This window comes from Miniopterus schreibersii (assembly GCF_964146895.1).
Source record: "Miniopterus schreibersii genome assembly, chromosome: 19".
NCBI classification, from domain to species: domain Eukaryota; kingdom Metazoa; phylum Chordata; class Mammalia; order Chiroptera; family Miniopteridae; genus Miniopterus; species Miniopterus schreibersii.
The window spans coordinates 2,274,169-2,288,929 of record NC_138119.1 but is presented as its reverse complement, the minus strand read 5'-3'; the positions used below and the strand labels follow the sequence as shown (position 1 = coordinate 2,288,929).

General features: G+C 51.9%; 2 protein-coding genes across 3 annotated transcripts in view; one reads left to right on the top strand and one right to left on the bottom strand.

Moving 5' to 3' along the window:
* LOC308549519 (spindle assembly abnormal protein 6 homolog) overlaps positions 1-14,761 on the top strand; it is a 126,760-nt gene that overhangs the window by 62,149 nt on the left and 49,850 nt on the right. The window lies entirely within an intron of this gene.
* Positions 1,960-14,761, bottom strand: part of AGL (amylo-alpha-1,6-glucosidase and 4-alpha-glucanotransferase) — a 30,613-nt gene continuing 17,811 nt past the window's right edge. For both annotated transcript variants that reach the window (XM_081122194.1, XM_081122193.1), the window contains exons 22-34: positions 14,451-14,587; positions 14,083-14,216; positions 13,304-13,479; positions 12,551-12,653; positions 11,476-11,701; positions 10,746-10,857; positions 8,974-9,109; positions 7,935-8,047; positions 6,717-6,928; positions 6,170-6,267; positions 5,452-5,539; positions 5,218-5,351; positions 1,960-4,486 (exon numbers count right to left, since the gene is read on the bottom strand). In XM_081122194.1, coding sequence (XP_080978320.1) covers positions 4,369-4,486; positions 5,218-5,351; positions 5,452-5,539; positions 6,170-6,267; positions 6,717-6,928; positions 7,935-8,047; positions 8,974-9,109; positions 10,746-10,857; positions 11,476-11,701; positions 12,551-12,653; positions 13,304-13,479; positions 14,083-14,216; positions 14,451-14,587 — 1,787 coding nt within the window. In that variant the 3' untranslated portion in view covers positions 1,960-4,368. The remainder of the gene's footprint in view (positions 4,487-5,217; positions 5,352-5,451; positions 5,540-6,169; positions 6,268-6,716; positions 6,929-7,934; positions 8,048-8,973; positions 9,110-10,745; positions 10,858-11,475; positions 11,702-12,550; positions 12,654-13,303; positions 13,480-14,082; positions 14,217-14,450; positions 14,588-14,761) is intronic.

The following is a 14,761-nucleotide window of genomic DNA, read 5'->3' as shown; positions in this document are numbered from 1 at the left end:
TCAACAGCAGTCAGCCAAGTGATCCTTTTGCTTGGAGAGAGGCCCGTGGAGTTTAATACTCTACAGAGCATTCGCCTCACTGGTTTGAAATGAACTTTTCATTTCATCCATCGGTCAGGAGGGATTTCTATGAGGCTTTTCCTACTAAATGCACTTGCTTAGTCTTTGAGTCCGGGGTGGTTTCACAGGAGTGGGCCATCTGCTCTCTCTACACCTTCAGAACCAGGGGAACTGCCCTGGAGGATTGCTGCCCCGTGGAGCTCGCCGGTTCTGCTCAGAGCGCCGTCCTCGCTTGGTGGGCTGGGCATCCAGGAATTGCTTTTTATCTCAGAGTCAAGGTAAATTGTAAATGGGTTTTGGACATTCCCCTTTACCTGGTACGGTGACCTGACCAAGTCCCCACAGCTGCCTTTGTGGGCGACTAGGAGAAAGGCACGTAGCATGTACTTGTGCTGTTAGAGCTGGTCAGGGGCCTCTTACGTCTGGGAACAGGCGACGGCAGGTTGCGATTCTAGTGGCAGGGTCTCTGTGCACTGGTGCTGGAGTGCATTGCATTATACATTTCATAGGCAGTTGGATTCTGCTGTTTACCAAGTATTTCCCGCTCTCTGCCTGCGGAGCACAGGGTAGGTTGCCCTTCTTGGTTGAGTGGGACCACACGACCGGCTGTAAGATTGTGTGCGTCATTCAGGGCCATAGCACTGAATTGCCAACTTGTGACCCTCTGCAACTCTCTCTGCTTTCGAGCCTGGTGCCTGCTCTATCGGCCTGTATCCTAGAGGGAGGAGATGCGGAGTGGAGGCCCCAGCACCCCGCAGTAGGCAGACAGCATAGACGGAATAAACTTTGTTGCTGTATGTCGTTAAGATTTTCACAAAACCCAGCATATGTTGACGAATACAGAAACTGATGGCCAGAGATGGGGTGTGTTTTAACAAAAACCTGACTTTTGTGGCATTAGTTTAGGGTAAAGCAAGCTGGAAAAATGATCATCTCTGTTCTACCGGAATATTTGATAAAACTGTCACCTGCAATAACTTGAAAGTTAAATAATGAACATTATGGGAAACGCACAGAAATGAAGACCCTCTGTGGGGAGCCCCACAGTCGTTTCTGAGGAAGCAGCGCGGGATTCCAGCAGGTCTAATGAGCCTCAGTTTCGCTTAATAGAAAGTTTCTCCAGGTCGTAGAGTTAGTGCTTTGAAGTTACTTTTTTTTTAAAGAAAAGCGTGTTTTCTAAAGACACAGAAACAAGGAAGGACTAAGTCTGTTTAACAATCATACTCTCAGTATTTATTCCAAACCACCTCACTTATTTGTTTGCTGAAATATACTTTTTCCCCCTTCGTCCAATGACGAGAAAAACCAAAATAGAATTAAACCAAAAAAACCCACAAAAGTCTGCACAGAATTCTATCTTGCCTTATTATGGATGTCAATAATAGCTACTTTGCTTCTTTAAAATTTAATGTGAGTATAACATATGAATTTTTAAAGTGTAAACATAGAGTGATGAATTACACAATTTGGTCTCATTTTAACCAAGGAATAAAATTTGCCGCCACAAGCGACTAGATTATCGAACATCTCTGCTCACAGAGTCTAGGAGGCAATGAGTCGACATTGCCTGGAAAGTTACAGGATATTCTTTGTCACTAGATGCTGGCCTGGGTTCCTGATGACCAAGACCAGTGTATCAGCCCTGAACCAGGTTTTGAGAAATACCAGAGGAGGGTAGAGTTGCCAACAGATCTATTTATACATCAAAAGTTTATTTTGTTCCGAATGTCAACAAGGCTAATTAAATAAATTACCAAACAGCCTAAAATTCTTCCTTCTCTCTGTGCCCCCACATCTTCCAAAAAGGTAAGGGCCCCAAATACGAGCCTTAACTACGTAGTCGTGGTCAGCAGCAGCAAATCAGTTCAGTGGTAAATAATGGAAAGGCAGAAAAAAATAGACCTTTAGAAAAGATGTTTATTTTCTTGGCACAGACACAAAAACGGCACTTGCCTACCAGGTGGAACAGGTGAAGACGCGTCAGAAATGGGTTACAGTTCACGGGTTACGCGGCCCAGAGGGAGGACAGGTCTCAGGGTTCCTCAGGGACCTGCGTCTTGGTAAGTCATCACAGCGTCCTGGTTACACGCGCACACACTTCTCATGTTAAAGAGCGAGACCGACCGGCTGGAACCCGGGCACCTCGCCCAGCATCGGTCAGGAGCGAAGCGTCTGTGCCAGTGTCTCTCAGCCGAGTGACACCCGTCCGTCCAAAGTCTGACACTGTTACTTCATTGCCTTGGATGAGGTGATGGGGCCGTGCCTTCTGAAACGTTACGTGGACCGTGCAGATTACGAGTTTCTTCCATTAATATTCCGTACTAGAGATACACCCGCTTAATTTTCTGGCGCAAGAACATGATGTCTTAAATTTTACCAAGGTGAGTATTTGCCCTACTAGAGAACCCAACATGGCCATGTTTTAATCATGGCCAACTCATTATTTATTATGAACTACGTAACTAACCTATTATTTGTCACATTTACCTGCCAGCCGGTACTTCTTGCTTTTGGCAAACGCGCTGGTTTCGTTACTTTTCTCCCACCTGTGCTGTGGAAGCTAAAGGAGGGGAAGAGCCCTGAGCCCACTGCCCCTCTCCCCCCTCGGGAGGGTCGTTCCTCCCACCGCAGGTTAGAGAAAGGTGCGCTCTGAGCGCCAAGGAGGAAGGAAACCTTGGGAACCAAGGCGCTTGCAGACGACAGCCAGCTGATCATCACAGCTGGCCTCAGGTGCGCAGGGACCACCCGGCCTCAGGTGCACAGGGACCACCCGGCCTCAGGTGCACAGGGACCACCCGGCCTCAGGTGCACAGGGACCACCCGGCCCCAGGTGCGCAGGGCCTACCCGGCCTCAGGTGCGCAGGGACCACCCGGCTTTGGGCTGGGGAGCCGGGGAGCCCTGCCGCACGTGGGGGGCTGACATCGGAAGCATTCACATGTTTTTACTGCCCAGAACTTTTAATTTACATGTTTTTCTTATTTTTGCCTCTTGGTCATACCTGAGGGGGTCGGCTGTGTGACCTCTAACTGAGGAAGTGTTACTATCCCGATACTCTATGTACCGCTGAATAATATTATACAGTAATGAGAGGACTTTCGCAACTATTTGCTTGCAACTATAAGTATTACAATCTATGTTAACTGTTTTCTTCAGACAAAAACAGTAAAGTGGTAAAAAAAAAGAAAAAAAAAAAAAGAAATTAAAATCCACCTAGAAAACAAGTACTATTCAAAAACATCAGATCACATAAATGTTTAAAAAACCTGTTTTCTTTCATGACTTTTTCAGACTTAAGGTATCTTAAAGTAATATGAAAAACTCTTCAAGTGATTTTACTGAATTAAAGATAACTACTGAATTTATATCTCTATTTTTGTTGTATTAAGATTATTCTCAGTGCCACACCTGTCAATGGTAGGTTATGGTTCATAGGAAACCAGAATCTACTATGACCTATCAACACTCACACACAAACTAAAAAGTTATTAAGTTTTAGAAAATTAATATAGCATTTCTTCTTTAAAGTTCTCATAAATATGCCCAACATTTTGCATTTTAAAAATGTAAACCATCTCATAGTAGGAAACTGAAACTCGAGACTAACTTTATGAAACTGTTTTTAGGAAATAAATTCCTTAATGCTTTGTGTTTTTTAATACACCCTATGCGTCATTAGCACAAGTACATTATCTTCAATATACCGTTGGTATTTATTATGATAAAACACATCAATGTATCAGTGAAAAAATAAAAGCCCACGTGCCCCTGTGTGCCCCGTAGGAAGGTGCGCTGCAGGCAGACACCTCCACGGCTCAGCACCCACTGCACAGCGGCTGGGACGCGGGGGGAGGCGCGGGAACAGCCAGCGGAGGTGAGGCCTGTTCGGTACCTCCTGTCACTGCAGAAAATACATCCCACGATTTAAAAATACTTCTCCGTTTTTTCATCACCACATTCTCATATTTCATTTTCACTTATGTACAAGTAGACTTTTACATGATTTCTCTTTATCCAAACTCGGGATTTCAAGCTCATTCTTTGTAGGCATCCGAAGACCACTTACTGAAGTAGAAAGAAAAACATTCCACTGGCAATGATGATTTTCTCTCTGACTCAAAAGCTACCTCTGTACATTAAAATAAAAAGAAAGAAAAACTGACGCTTTTACAGCCCTTTCCTAATTGAGCATCAATATTATATGAGCGAGACTTTCAACGTGACCCCCGCGGGTGCGTCTAAAGCAGTGACCTTGTGTCCCGCCATCCCACAGCTCCCGGGTGACAGCCTGACAAGCCCCGCCCAGGCGGCTACAGGTCATAGAGCGTCTCGAGCACGGTCGCGATGGACCAGGCCTGGGTCTCGCAGCTGAAGGGGCAGTGCTGGCCGTTCTCGTTGGTCAGCTCCGGGAGTCCTTTCCACGGGGATCTTAAAGAGAGACGACGTTTTATGAGACGTAATCGAACACATGTTCTTGCTGGATTAACAACACAGGCAAGAGACCGGGTGACCGTGCCCTTTTATAGAAAACAATCGTCCGCAGTCGTTTGCTAGGAAACAGGACGTCCTACAGACGTGCGTGTAAAGAGTCCGGGCTGACGCTATTCCTGATATTCAGTCTTTGGGCTTTAAGACTTTCAAATGCCCCGGAATCCCTGTAGGTATTAAACACCTAGGAGAAGCCACCGTCCCAAGCGCTATATAGACGGGAGGCGAGTATCTCGGGCCCAACGTTACCCCTTTCGGAGCAAGTTTATGACACTCGAGTTATAGTCACTTATGCATGTGAAGTTTGATCTTGACAAAATTGTAAAACTAACATGAAACAATGAAGAGACACAGTTATGATTAGGGGAAGAGTGGCAATTAAAGCAACAGGGATTTCTATTCTACTGTCTCGTTCTGCTGAAGGATACAGTTGGTATTTACTGTGCGTTTATTACGTTCTTACGCTAACTGCGTTATACACATTATCTCATTTTAATGCTCATAGAAACCCTACGAGACAGGCAGCACTGGCATTCCTACTTACAGAGGTTTATAGGAGGTAATAATTTGTTGTGATCTTGCGATCAGAATACAGCGTTGTTCCAAGGAAATGTCACCCACCTAGCTGGCCCTACGCTAGTCACGGGAGCTGCGCGCCTGGAATGACTCACCGCTCAAGATGAACGTAATGCCGAGAAAGGACATTTTTAACCAGACATATGGTCTTCGCGTGGGCCTCTGGCCCCATCAACTTGGAAAAGTGTAATTTTGCACGAAGGAAATACCCAACGGGCCACAGCCACTCCTAGAAAAGGTGATTTAATCATAAAGAGAAGAGAGAGTTGTGAGTGTCCAACGTTATTTGAAGAAAACCTGAAAACGCAGAAAAGAGGTGAAATTCTTACAGGCCCTTGGTGGTAATTGAAGCCCTTGGCGAGGTTGTAGTTGTCGTTGTCTAAGGCGTTGTCGTAAACTCCGCAGTAAACCATGTCGCTGGAAAACAAACGAGCCTCAGGTCAAAAGGAGGCCAGCCTCACACAGGCAGCACTGGGAAATATTTTCAATAGCAAAGGTCGGACAAATGATCGTATTATTTTTTCTCTCAATCTATAGAAGAGCATCATCCATTGAACCTTAAACCAGTAAATCCTGAGTCCAGAGCACGTGAATAATCTGTTAGGGGAAGACTGACAAATACCGGCGAACACACGAAATATAAAGCACTCGGCGGGTCTCTTGCCTTCAAGGAGTCGCCCTGACACGAGTACTGGTTACAGCAAATGAATCAGAAAAAAGGGGCGTCAGCAAATATTCATGACATGTTTTAGTTTTATAAACTTAAAAACTCTTTTACTGGTGTCTGAACTTAGGACAAGCAAAGGCACTTTCAACACTGATGTTTATCGAAGACACAGACGGTATTTTTAAAAGCTCAGTTTGAATGCGATGTTAGAGGTTTTATTTGCCAGCAAAACAACTGCGGTGAACGTAACACGGCGCCGACGACTCCTGAGAACTTACGCTCCAGCTTCATCTGGATCCAGGTGTTCGTGCCACGATGAAATATAATTATACACTAAACAGAATACGAACTACAGTCTAAATACTCATATTGTAACTTACTCCGGATCCAAAGTTTTCATGCCAAGGGGACCAAGCAATTTTTTTTCCGCCATCTCCAAAGCTTTCCAAGCCTTTTCTGCAGTGAAGAGCTCAGGGGCCTGCGGGGTGTCAAAAACAAATGTGCAAAATCTTTGAGATCGCTGAAGAATTAGCTTCCACTCGTGGTGGAACATAAGCCAGTTATGAACTGGGAAAAGCAGGAAAGCTATTTTATTTTTTTATAATTATTATTGTGTTTTAAATATGTTTTTATTGATTTCAGAGAGAGGAAGGGAGAGGGCGAGACAGAAACATCAGTGATGAGAGCCATCGATCGGCTGCCCCCGCGCCCCCCGCTGGGGATCGAGCCCGAAACCCCGGCCTGGGCCCTGGCGGGAACTGAACCCTGACCTCCGGGTTCGAAGGTCAGCGGCCAACCGCTGAGCCACGCTGGCTGGGCTCTGATTCACCCTTAGGCTTACAGTCGCTTCCTTCTGGGGCCGGGGTAAACCACAGAAGGACGTGCCCTCCAACAGCCCGTGACCGAGGGTAAGAGGCAAACCCTCACCACGACCATGGCGATGGTGAAGTTGGGCCGGAGCTGGTAGTCGCACCACGGGCTGGACGCCCCGAAGCTGTCCTTGTACACGCCCCGCTTGTGCACCAGGCTGGGGTTCTTCTCGCTCACGTCCGACGGGTCTTCGGACACGTAAAACAGCTTCTCAAAGTTGTCCTGTATTTTCCTGTTCCACTCCTCGTAGGAGACTTTCACGACCTTTCCTGAAACAGGAGAAAGGGGCTCGGTGGCCTGCGGCCTCCAGAGGAACCCGGGCACTTAGCTACAGCCGGGGAGTGATAGTCAGGCAATAAGTTATCCACTTTCTGAAAGCCCCAGGGTCTGCTGAAGGGCACTAGCCAGGAATTAAAAATGATCTTTCATGACATCACCAAGAAAGAATTAGACTCCGGCAAATGTTCCCTGATTTGCTTTTGTTTAGATCACTCTTCCTTTTTTAAAAAAAAAAAAAAAAAAATTATTTTTTATTGATTTTTAGAGAGAGAGGGAGAGGGAGAGAGAGAAACACAGACGTGAGAGAGAAAATCAACTGGCTGCGCCCTGCACACCCTCTCCTGGGGCCTGGGCCCCGACGGGGATGGAACCAGAGCCCTTTCCGTGCCCGAGGATCCTCAGCCAACCGGCCGCGCCAGCCGGGCGGGGCACCCCTGTGCTAGGAGGAGTTACCTTCACTGAGCACTTGACAAGGGGCCGGGCTGAGGCCTGTCGGAGGGCAGAGCAGCCGCTGGGTTTCCAGGCGCAGTCACCCCCCCCCGGGACTGTAAAACAGGTCGCGGGGATCACACCGGTCACACGTCAAAACAGTCCTTGGCGTTGACGGAGCGAATGAAATTTACTGTCACAGTTCATGTTACCTCTCTCTTTTCAGTTTTTTAACGTGGGTAATTTAGTTAGATTCCCAGGGGACAGAGCAGGGCTGGAGAAGGAGACGTGACGTTTTCGTAATTGTTCGGAGAACCACGACTTGCTCACAGCCACCCGGGGCCCGGGAGGGGGGGAGGCAGCGGTGACGCCGCTTTTCACCTCTCAGCTCAAAGTTGACGTGAGAACGTGGCGAGCAGCCAGGTTTGTTCGTAAACGAGCGGTTTCTCTCCCCTTAGCCGCAAGGGCTCCCTGATGCAAGTGCCCGGAGCCCGCGGGTGCCGGCGCGGGCGAGAACACGCGCTCGGAAGCACGCCCGCGCTCCCCGTGAGCACCGGAGCAGCTCACCGTGTCTTTCCACCGTGACTTCGCGGTAGGGGAAGATGTTCTTTTGGGACAAGTCCAGCAGCCATCGGACGGCGGACTTGCTCAGACCCACAATCTCGACGGCGGACCCGTCTCTAGAATCAAAGACAAACTTTATTCTTCGGCTGCAGCCGTGTACGCGTGGCCTGAGGGGCCTCCGAGGAACGGCCGCGATGGACTACGGCCCCCGCGGGTTAGAGAATAACTGTCTACGAGGAACCCCGCGCCGTGGGACTGCCCGAGGGGTCTCTCCCGCCGGGTGCCCGCGCACACCTTCCTGGCGCAGTTTTAAAGATTCTATGCAGCGGGACGGGGATCATGGAGAAAAGGAGCCGGCCTGGAAAGGGGGGAGCGAGGAACCAGAGACCATGGAAACGGAGCCCCCGAGAAAAGGCGGCCGCGGGGGCCGGGCTGGGAAGGCCAGGCCGGGAGGGCGCACGGCCGAACCCGGCGCGGCCCCAAGTTAAACAAAAGGGAAGCACCAGAGCCCCTAATGCACCAGGCTGAGCAGGTTTAGAAGACTCCGCAGAGCACGTGAAAACAGCCACTGTGAAGTGACTTTTTACTTATTTTTTGTGTGACAATTCTGACTGAAGGTAAAACCTACAATAAGAAAACAGTCTCTCGGGCCTGGTACTGTATCCAGTGTTTGAATCATAAAAAGAAGAGACGGGACGAAAGATTTAAAAAATTAGGGGGAATAAAGGTTCAGAAGGTGAAAGGATTCCGTCAAGGATGGGAAGCTGGTTGTTTCCTGTGTTTACAGAAGACGGCATCGCGACACGTTTACGGGCAAGCACTTCCCGTTAGGAGACGCCTTCACCACGGGCACGGGGCGAGGAGGTGCGGGCGGCAAGGCCACCCGCGGGAGCTCCCCGAGGGACAGGTGCCTCGCCCGACTCACTCAAGGGGCCCTGTCTGTGCCCGGGGGGGGGGCGGGAGGGGACGGGGCCTCTCCCTGCTTTAAGGTGAAGGCCCCAAGCACGCGGTTAGCAAGGGCGGGTTCGACGGCCGGCCGTGCCTGGGGGTGGCGGGGATGCCTCTGTTCCGCGCCCTGTCGCTCTCTCCCATCTTGTCCATCCAGGTGCCGCAGTTAAAGCGATTTCCTCCGTAAACAAACCCCGTTTCCTCGTCCACTCCTGCAGTTATGTTAAAACCTAAGGAGCCAAACGAGACACGAAATGTAAAAGGCGTGTGACGGACGCAGGACTCCGGCAGGCGGGGGGACCGCGAGCTGGGGACGGGCTGATTACGCCACGTGGCCGCCTCGTTCCCGGACTCAGGCCCCGAGGAGCCCGTCCCACGGGCGCGGAGACCCCTGCGGGCTGTCCCTGCGGCACTGCCCGTGTGCGCAGAAGTGAGCACCCGCGGGTGCAGGACTGGACGAGCACCGGCCTTATTCATACAACGGAAAGCTCCTTACGGCACCGAATGGGCTGGATTTACATGACTCATAAGTGCACAAATCCTCAAAAAACAACAACTGAGTGAACCAGTTGCAAGAGGATTTGCATAAGATACCTTTTTTGTAAACATTTAAATGATGGGCAATATTAATATAGACAATCACGTACGTGCGTGTGGCTACGTCTTCTGTGATTATATAAGACAAAACTCACTATACGACAATATACTGAATATATTCTACATAATGTATGGAATATACTACATAACATATGTCATGTAATTTGCACATACTCAAACACACATAAGCACATAAAGCACAAAAACACACAGGAGAGGGAAGGAAGACAGAGAGCGAGGAACCCTTAGACATGCCTGTCAGGGTGCATTTCTTTTCAAAACAAAAAGGAAAGAGCTAAAGAAAACATGGCCAATGTTAGTATCTGTCTAACAATAGTTCCAGCTTCCAGGTTCAAAGGTGACATTTAGGTTATTTTTTGTGCACTGAAATGCTTCATAATTAAAATTAAAATAATTTCAGAGATCACAAAAAATGTTCTTCACATATAAAATCTGACTCTACTTAGCTCGCTTAGTGGAGAACAGAAAAACGTTCTCGGTGATTCTTACCAGCTCAGCTGGGTATAAAACGTGTATGTTACCACTACGAACAGTAAGTTAGCTAAACAGGGTTTACTTACTGTTTAAAATATAATTTATAACATACAAGGAAATTTAGATTCTTGAGTGTGTATCAAAATTTTCCAGTGAGTTAGTGAGTTAGCTGAAATATCCGGAGTAGATCACTTAAAAAGCTCATCATTTTATATTAAAAACAACAGAGTTTAAGGAAAGAGCTCCCTGGCTGGTGTGGCTCAGTGGGCTGAGCGTCGCCCCGGGCGCTGGAAGGTGGTCACTTCGCAGGAGGCAGCCGATCGGTGTTTTGCTCTCACGTCAATGTTTCTCTCTCCCCCCCCCCTTTCCCTTCCTCTCTCTAAAAATCAATACAAAATCTTTCAAAAAAAAAAAAAAGGCCGTAGTCCTGTTACCGTAACAAAACTACCGCACTCCAGTCATCGTATCGGCAAGGACGGGACTCACCCGGTGTTACCGGGAGCGCTGAACGGCATCGACACGCCGCGCGGTTAGCGCAGTGCCCGGCGCACAGGGAACGCTCAGTTATTAGCAATTATTAGTGTGACTATAAAGGCAGCCGCCAAACTGCCTTCCACACCGGCTGACAAGGGCACACACTGCCATCTCTCCTCAAGAAGCTAACACGGGCGAGCCCCGCGAGCGGGCCGGGCCGCGCCCGCCTCCGAGGGAGCCCAGAGCAGAGGCTCGTCCGGTCCGTGGGCCGCGCCGGCCTCAGCCGCCCCCGGGAGGTACCTTCGTCCTTCATGTTGCGGTCGATCTGCGGCCCCGCGTTCCTCTCCCGGAACCGGATGCCCTGTGCGTGCCTCTGCATGGCCTCCTGGATCACCTCGAACAGCGGCTGGTCCTGCGGGACAGCCACGGCGGCCTGGTCGGGGACGCCCTTCCTCACCTCCCCGGCCCCGCACCTCGAGTCGCAGGGACACGCCTGCTTTCCTCGGGAGGGAGACGGGGTCCGGGTGGGGCTGGGGGGGAACAGTCGCCCTCTGGCCGGTGAATACGTAACATATTGTCCTCTGCTCGCGTCTGGGACATGACATAACTTATAATCTTGCTGACACGTGGGAAGGAGTCTCGGGAGCTTGTACAGTCCCCACGGGAGCGACTTGCTCAGACGGTCAATGGCTCCGCTGACTGCCCGGGACGAGCCCTGAGCTCCCGGCGGGCGGCACGGCCCCCCCCAGCTCTGGAAATTTCAGTTTCTAGAGCCTCCCTGCGGCCACACGAGACAGGTGCCCCGTCCCTGGGTGACGTCCACCTCCGCGCGGTGACCGCTGCCCCCCCCCGCCCCCCCCCCCCCCCCGCGCCAGCCCGAGGAGGGAGCGGGTCTCGCCTCCGCGCCCCCAGTGCCAGCGGGCGCTAAGTGGACAAACGGTGCCGCCTGAACGGTCCCTGATTACTACACGTCTACATGAGGAGCCGGGTCACCTTTCAGGAAAAGAGATGGAGAGAAAGGGGTTTTTACCGCTGCGCCGGCCGGCAAGGGGGCGGAGTCGTCCGTGGGGTACATCCTGGACACGGGGCACCGGAGGATGCCCAGGCCGCCGGGCGCCAGGCGGCAGTAGTCCTGCACACACTGCAGCCACCACCACACGGCGTCCCGGCAGTTGTACCTGGCGTGCGTCCCCTCCCCCAGGAGGTTGGGGATGAGCCCGTGCCGCAGGGCGCCCGCGAAGGCCAGGATGATGTTCCTGAAACAGCGAGACGGGCGTCGGGCAGGGAAGCAACGGAGTTAGGGACAAAGGGCCACCCTGGGCGCCGGCGGTCTCGGGGGCGCTTTCTTTCCTGCCCTGATTCCTCGGGTTTCTCGCACAGAAAGTGGTCGTCACAGAGAACAGGCATGAGCCACAAGTCAGGAAGCTGGCTCGTGGCCCTGGCCTTTTCTCTGACGATCTGTGCGGCTGGCGGTTTCCCTTTTCTAGAATTAGGCGTGGGGTCGGGTGATCTTTGAGCTATAGATTCCCCTGCTGAGATCGCTGGTATTTCAGATTTAACACACACTGTTGTTCTAAACAGCAGCTACCGAGAGCAAAGCCAACGTGTAAGAAGGTAAATGGGTAAAGCTGATGTTGATAAAGCTGATGTAGAAAAACATGACTGACTTTCAAAAACCGGTAAAAGACACTTTATCTTTGGAAGCGTCAGGCGGGCAGCATGGCTTTCTAAAACGAGCCCGGCCTGGCCGGCGGCTCAGCGGTTGAGCGTCGACCTAGGATCCAGGCGATCGGGTTCGATTCCCGGCCGGGCTCAAGCCTGCGCTGCGGGCGGATCCCCAGCAGGGGGCGCGCAGGAGGCAGCCGACTGATGGTGTTTCTGTTTCTCCCTCACAGACGTTTCTCTCTCCCCCTCTCCCTTCCTCTCTCTAAATAATCAATAAAAACATATTAAAAAAAAATTCTTAAAAACAACAACAAAAAACCCACCTGAAGGAAACCCAACCCTCACCCTCCCGAATGTGGAGGACAGGCGGAAGCGAAGGGAAGTTTGAAGAGCAGGGGCGAGCCCTTCGATGGAGACGGGCGCTCTCCGCGCCCCCCTACCTGGCCTCCAGGTAGCGCCCGGTGATCAGCAGGAGGCCTCTGAGCGCGATGAAAGTGTCCCGTCCCCAGCAGCGGAAAATGCCGGAGGAGAAGTGAGGCAAGCCTGCGAGAAACACAACGGCCCCACGTTAACCCACGCTGTCCTGTTGCTTTGCCTTCAGGCTCGTTGAGGGGGGACTTTCTCTCCTCAACAGAAAACGGGACCCAAGGTAACGGAAGCCCCTCCGTCTTGTCACCAGGGTGTATCTGGCGCAGAAACTGTAACTGGCCCAGGCTCCAGTGCCCTTGCGGGAAAGAGCGAAAGTAACGGAGCCAAAGCCCCCGAGGCGGTTAGACGCGTAACAGCTCTCAGGGGGCGCCTGCAGCTTGCGCAGGGCCTTCCACGACAGGGCTGGGTGACTTTTAAAAATCGGGAAAGAAGTGTCATCTAACGGAACAAAGGCAGTAAAACAAATCTGATAAAAACAATATATAAAACGTCAAGAGTTGAAAACATAGAAACATGCAAAGACGACGATTCACCAGCCACAGCAAAAACCGCCCGTAACGCTCCCTGCCCGCGGCACCGTGGCGGTTACAGGAAGCACAGCTGTGACTTCCACGGGCGCCCATCGGTGGAATGCTGCTCAGCAGGAACGCAAAATCTTGGACAACGTCATGAGGTTGTTTTTTTTAAAAAAAATAATCATCCCCCCACAGCTCTGAATAACACTGGGACGGACACGTCCTCGCTTGCTCGCCGCCACGTCCCACCTGCGGCCAGAGTCACGCAGCACTGCTCCCTCTCCTTGGTGAGCTCGTTCAGCCTGTAGGGGGCGTCCTCCAGGGCCGGGGAGAGGCGGGGCAGGGAGGGGCACCTCCCCACCCCACACAGCTGGACCGAGCCCAGGGACAGGTGCTTCACGAAGGTAGAACCGTTCTGGACAAAGCTGCAGTAAAGGGACAGGGTTCAAAGTGTTATTTGTAGAACGACAAGCATTTTATTATTTGCTTATTTTAAAAGCATTTTACTGCGGCAAACGCCCTGCACAGGCCTCCAGTGTCCGGCACAGCGCCGCCCGGGCCGTCCGCACAGTCACCACACATCCCACCCACGCCCCGGAGCCCTGCAGCTGTGCTGGTTCACGTGGTTTCTTTCCCCAGATAATCCCTCTCTGCCAGTGGGCAGCAAGGGCAATACCGTCTGCAGGGCGTTTTCAGGTGGGGTAGATTTTCTAACTGCTTTCACTTTGCCCGCTGGTCTCTCTGGCTTAAGTCCCGGGCCTGCTGTGGGCTTATTCCAAGTCAGGGACTAAGTGGAAATAGGGGAAAACAATGTGCATTTCCCGGCAACGCGCTTCTTTGGCTTTGTGGACAGCTGTCGATGTCTACGCCGTGTATGTTCCGTGCGAGAAGCGAGCACCTTACTGTCCACTTACAGCCGCGCTCAGCTCCGCGCGCCCGCGACCGGCGGGCACGCGCGGGTCCCCTCAGGGCGCGTGCAGGCGGACCTGCGCCCGGCCCCACCAAGCTGTGGCCCGGCCCCTGGGTACCTGGACATCTGCTTCCACGCCGCATCCAGCAGGGTGGTGTAGACGCCGATCAGCACAGCGTCGAAGTAACAGGGGATGAGGTAGCGGGGGATCTGCTTCAGGTAGAAGAACATGGCCTGCAGCCACCTACCGACCTGTCAAAGGCGACTTAGGGTGAGCCGGTGCGTCTGCGGGCGCGGCCTCCCACAGGCAAACCCGAACCTGCGGCGCCCAGGCCGTGAAGCACCCGCTAGATGACCACTTAGCAGAACCGAGCGACAACGAAAAAGGAGGGGAAGTGTCTCGGGCTGGCAGACGCGGTAAGTATTATACATAACGCAGTTCTCGGCCGCCCTCGCTCCTCCGGACGACAGTCCAGCTGCGCTCACCTCGGCAACGGCCCCCGACCGGGAAATGAGCCGGTTGCTCACGTAGTCGATCATCCAATCCCCGGATCGCAAGTTATCACAGAAGGGGTGCCCCAAGTCGTTCTTCGGTCGTATTTCGGCCAGTACGGACATTAACCCTGAAATTCAGAGAAATGTCACGAGGGCAACGGGGTCCAGAGCCTGGCTGCTGCTGGCGTCTGAGGATTTGAGGTGAACGCCGAGGCAGGCGCGGGGCTGCGTGGTCCACGGCGGCAGTCGCCGTGCTTGGGCGTAAGTGTGGCAACACAGGCTTGAACCAGCTACGGGGACAC